The 3,373-nt window shown below is 48.4% G+C and overlaps 1 protein-coding gene across 1 annotated transcript in view; it reads right to left on the bottom strand.

Annotated features, from left to right (window-relative positions):
• Nucleotides 1-200: 200 nt before the first annotated feature.
• Nucleotides 201-3,373, bottom strand: part of LOC114485979 (forkhead-associated domain-containing protein 1-like) — a 72,773-nt gene continuing 69,600 nt past the window's right edge. Inside the window, exons 10-11 of the mRNA XM_028488057.1 lie at nucleotides 1,985-2,082; nucleotides 201-258 (exon numbers count right to left, since the gene is read on the bottom strand). Of these exons, the coding sequence (XP_028343858.1) occupies nucleotides 201-258; nucleotides 1,985-2,082 (156 nt within the window). The remainder of the gene's footprint in view (nucleotides 259-1,984; nucleotides 2,083-3,373) is intronic.

Below are 3,373 nucleotides of genomic sequence, written 5' to 3'. Positions count from 1 at the left end.
TACCCAGGTGAGAGGCTAAAACACGGGAGAAAGGCTTTAATTCAAATTCAGGAATGCCTCACCAAGCCACCCTGCAGAGGTTTCAAATGGGCTTTTTTTTTTTTTTCTTTTCTAGAAAGATTTGAAGTTTTGCTAAATATGCTCTAGCCATGACTATTCAAAGTGACCTTCGGAGTCACAGCAAAATTTAAGGTTTGGCCCTAATGACGCAGGAGGTATTCATAGCGTGCCAGTGCCAAGGGCAGCTCAAAGTGGACCCTAAGAGACAACACAGGAAGAGCAGAAGACAGTCCCGGCCCCGGAGGAGCTTATAATGAGTCTCGAAGAAGGGGAAGCTGCCGCCAGCACCACAGCCACTAGCAGCTACATCTGCAAACCTAAGTCTCATTTAAACAACCATAACCAGAAGATCCTGTTACCCAGTGTACCCCCAGTACACGGATGAAGAAACAAACTCAGAGGGAGCAAGAGAGAAGTTAAAGGACTCCTGCGAGGTCTTCCGGGTAGTACGTGGTCGAGGAGGAACTCAGACCCAGGCGATCTGACTCCAGGCCCTGAGCTCACCATGCAGTGCCCTGAATCTTACAAACCACAAGACTGTTAGCTCCTAAGGACAGGGACAGCTCTGCTTTGCTCACCACCATATCCCCAGGGCTTAGGACAATGCCTAAACACCCGTGGGATGAAAGAATAAATGAACAACGGAAAACCAAGGCGAGGTGGCAAACTGTCACAGTCTTGGTGGCAAAAGGCTGGTTTACTGCCCTCTACCCCATCTTGTGCCACAAGGGCCTCACATAATTTCCATGGTCTTGAAAAAGGGGTTCTTTTTTTTTTTAACATCTTTATTGGAGTATAATTGCTTTACAATGGTGTGTTAGTTTCTGCTGTTATAACAAAGTGAATCAGCTATACATATACATACATCCCCATATCTCCTCCCTCTTGCGTCTCCCTCCCACCCTCCCTATCCCACCCCTCTAGGTGGTCACAAAGCACCGACCTGATCTCCCTGTGCTATGCGGCTGCTTCCCACTAGCTATCTATTTTACATCTGGTAGCGAATATATGTCCATGCCACTCTCTCACTTCGTCCCAGCTTATCCTTCCCCCTCCCCGTGTCCTCAAGTCCATTCTCTACGTCTGCGTCTTTATTCCTGTCCTGCCCCTAGGTTCTTCAGAACCATATATATATTTTTTAGATTCCATATATATGTGTTAGAATGTGGCATTTATTTTTCTCTTTCTGACTTACTTCACTCTGTATGACAGACTCTAGGTCCATCCACTTTACTACAAATAATGCAGTTTCGTTTCTTTTTATGGCTGAGTAATATTCCATTGTATATATGTGCCACATCTTCTTTATCCATTCCTCTGTCGATGGACACTTAGGTTGCTTCCATGTCCTGGCTACCGTAAGTAGCGCTGCAGTGAACACTGTGGTACATGCCTCTTTGTGAATTACGGTTTGAAAAACGGGCTCTGCCTCGCTGGCTCAGAGTTTCATATGCCAGTGGTATTTTCTGCCTCCTGTTTCTGCACTGACCAGTTGTGACAAAGGTTGGGAAGTGGCTTGCTGGGAAGCTATGGGGCCAGTTGCTCTGCTGGCTTTTCCCGTACAACTGGAAACACCCTGCTTATCACGGGAGAATTTACTCTCGGGAATGTGCAGTTTAACCTGGTCATCAGTAACTCCAAGAATATAGCATTGCTGGCTAATGGGACAGAGCAATTAGGCAGTGAATGAAGTTGCCACACGCTCCAAGAATGAGCTCCACGCCCACTTCCCAGAGGCCTCAGGAGCACAAGACGTACTGCGCTGGAATTCTTTCTCCACTGTTGTTTTCCCCGCGCTGTACCGGGAGCTCCTCAAGGGCAGGCATTCGGCTCAAAGTTCTCCCAATCCACAGCAGTTGCCCAGAGCGCAGGATAAGTTAGGTCCCAGCCCCTTGAATCTGGGCCAGCTTGTGACTGGTCTGACCGGAAAAGCACAGGAGAAGCGATGCCCGTGACTTCTAAGGCCTGCAGCTTCCCATTGGTTCCCTTGGAAAGCTCCCTCTTGGAATCCAGCTGCCGTCTCTAAGAAGCCCAGGTGACATGGAGAGACCCCATGCAGGGGCTCTGATCAGCAGTCACAGCCGAGCCCAGCCTTTGAGTCAGACGCGCCCACTTCTTTAGACGAGTGAAGATGCCATCTCAGAAGTGGACCCTCTGACCCAGCAGGTCCAGTTCTCAGCTCTTTGGGTCACCCCCAGCTGAGGCTCTAGACTCCATGGAGCAGAAACAAGCTACCCTAGCCCTGTTCAATTTCCCGACCCACAAAATTCACAAGCATAAGAAAATTTTTAGCTAAAATTATTAACTTATAATACATCACTGAGCTTTGTCATGCAGCCATGGGAACTAGAACAGCTCTAGAACCAAACCGCCTGGGTTCAAATCCTAGCTCCACCAATTATTACAACCAATAAGTTTTGTAAGCCAAGAGCCCCCGCAGACCTGGGCTTTCTCATCTACAGAATGGGCGTCCACAAAGACTCTGTCTCAGGAGGTTGCTGCAAGCACTAAGTGGGAAAATGTCCATAAAGCCTTTAGCACGTGTCTGGTACAGCTGCTACTGCACTTATCATTAGCATAAGCTCAGGATCTTATGGGGAGCCTCACTTTTGTCATATCACCTCTCCCTTCCCCCACTTCTGACTGCCCTTGAGCATATGACACAACCTCATTCTGAAGCCGGTGCAGACACATCTGCTGTGTGGTTGCCTGCAGGGGTCACATATCTGAGAAGCCGGGGTGGAAGCCCAGGACCATGGTTACTTGTCTTCGAGTTTTGTCATGTGATTTGATCTTTCTGAGCCTCTTTCCCTCATTTATAACCAGGGCTTGGTAAGTTGTAAGGATTCATGAGATAGTGCGTGCAATGTACACAGGTTAATGTGGTGGCTCGCACGTGGGGCCCACTCGATGGTGGTCATGATGACGTGATTGAGTCTGACTGCGTCCTGAGCATGTCTACTGCATGTGGGAGTGTTGACATTCATGTGTCGTCACACACATCAAACTGAATTCCAATCATCCACCCTGGCGCGCGACTGAGCTTCAGGGAGGTGATCCTTAGCACAGGTCTGTGGTATGGACTTTTCAGAGCTAGCCTTTGAGTCAATTTGAGCCAATGCGTCCACTTTCTGAATGACGGTGCCAGTTAGAGATCCAGGCTGTTCCTGACCCTGAAGCCAGAGTAAGTCCTGTCTGATGCTGACAGACTGAGATACTGATGGTTCATACCTGGCTGTATTCCCTCTGGAAAGCTGGCAAGGTGATATTTCTAACACTGATGACATTTTCGTATTATTTACACTTGTCGGTA

Source organism: Physeter macrocephalus, chromosome 3 (genome assembly GCF_002837175.3).
Source record: "Physeter macrocephalus isolate SW-GA chromosome 3, ASM283717v5, whole genome shotgun sequence".
In the NCBI taxonomy this organism is placed as follows: Eukaryota; Metazoa; Chordata; class Mammalia; order Artiodactyla; family Physeteridae; genus Physeter; species Physeter macrocephalus.
Note: the sequence above shows the minus strand (reverse complement) of the source record. Positions and strands in the feature narration are given on the sequence as shown.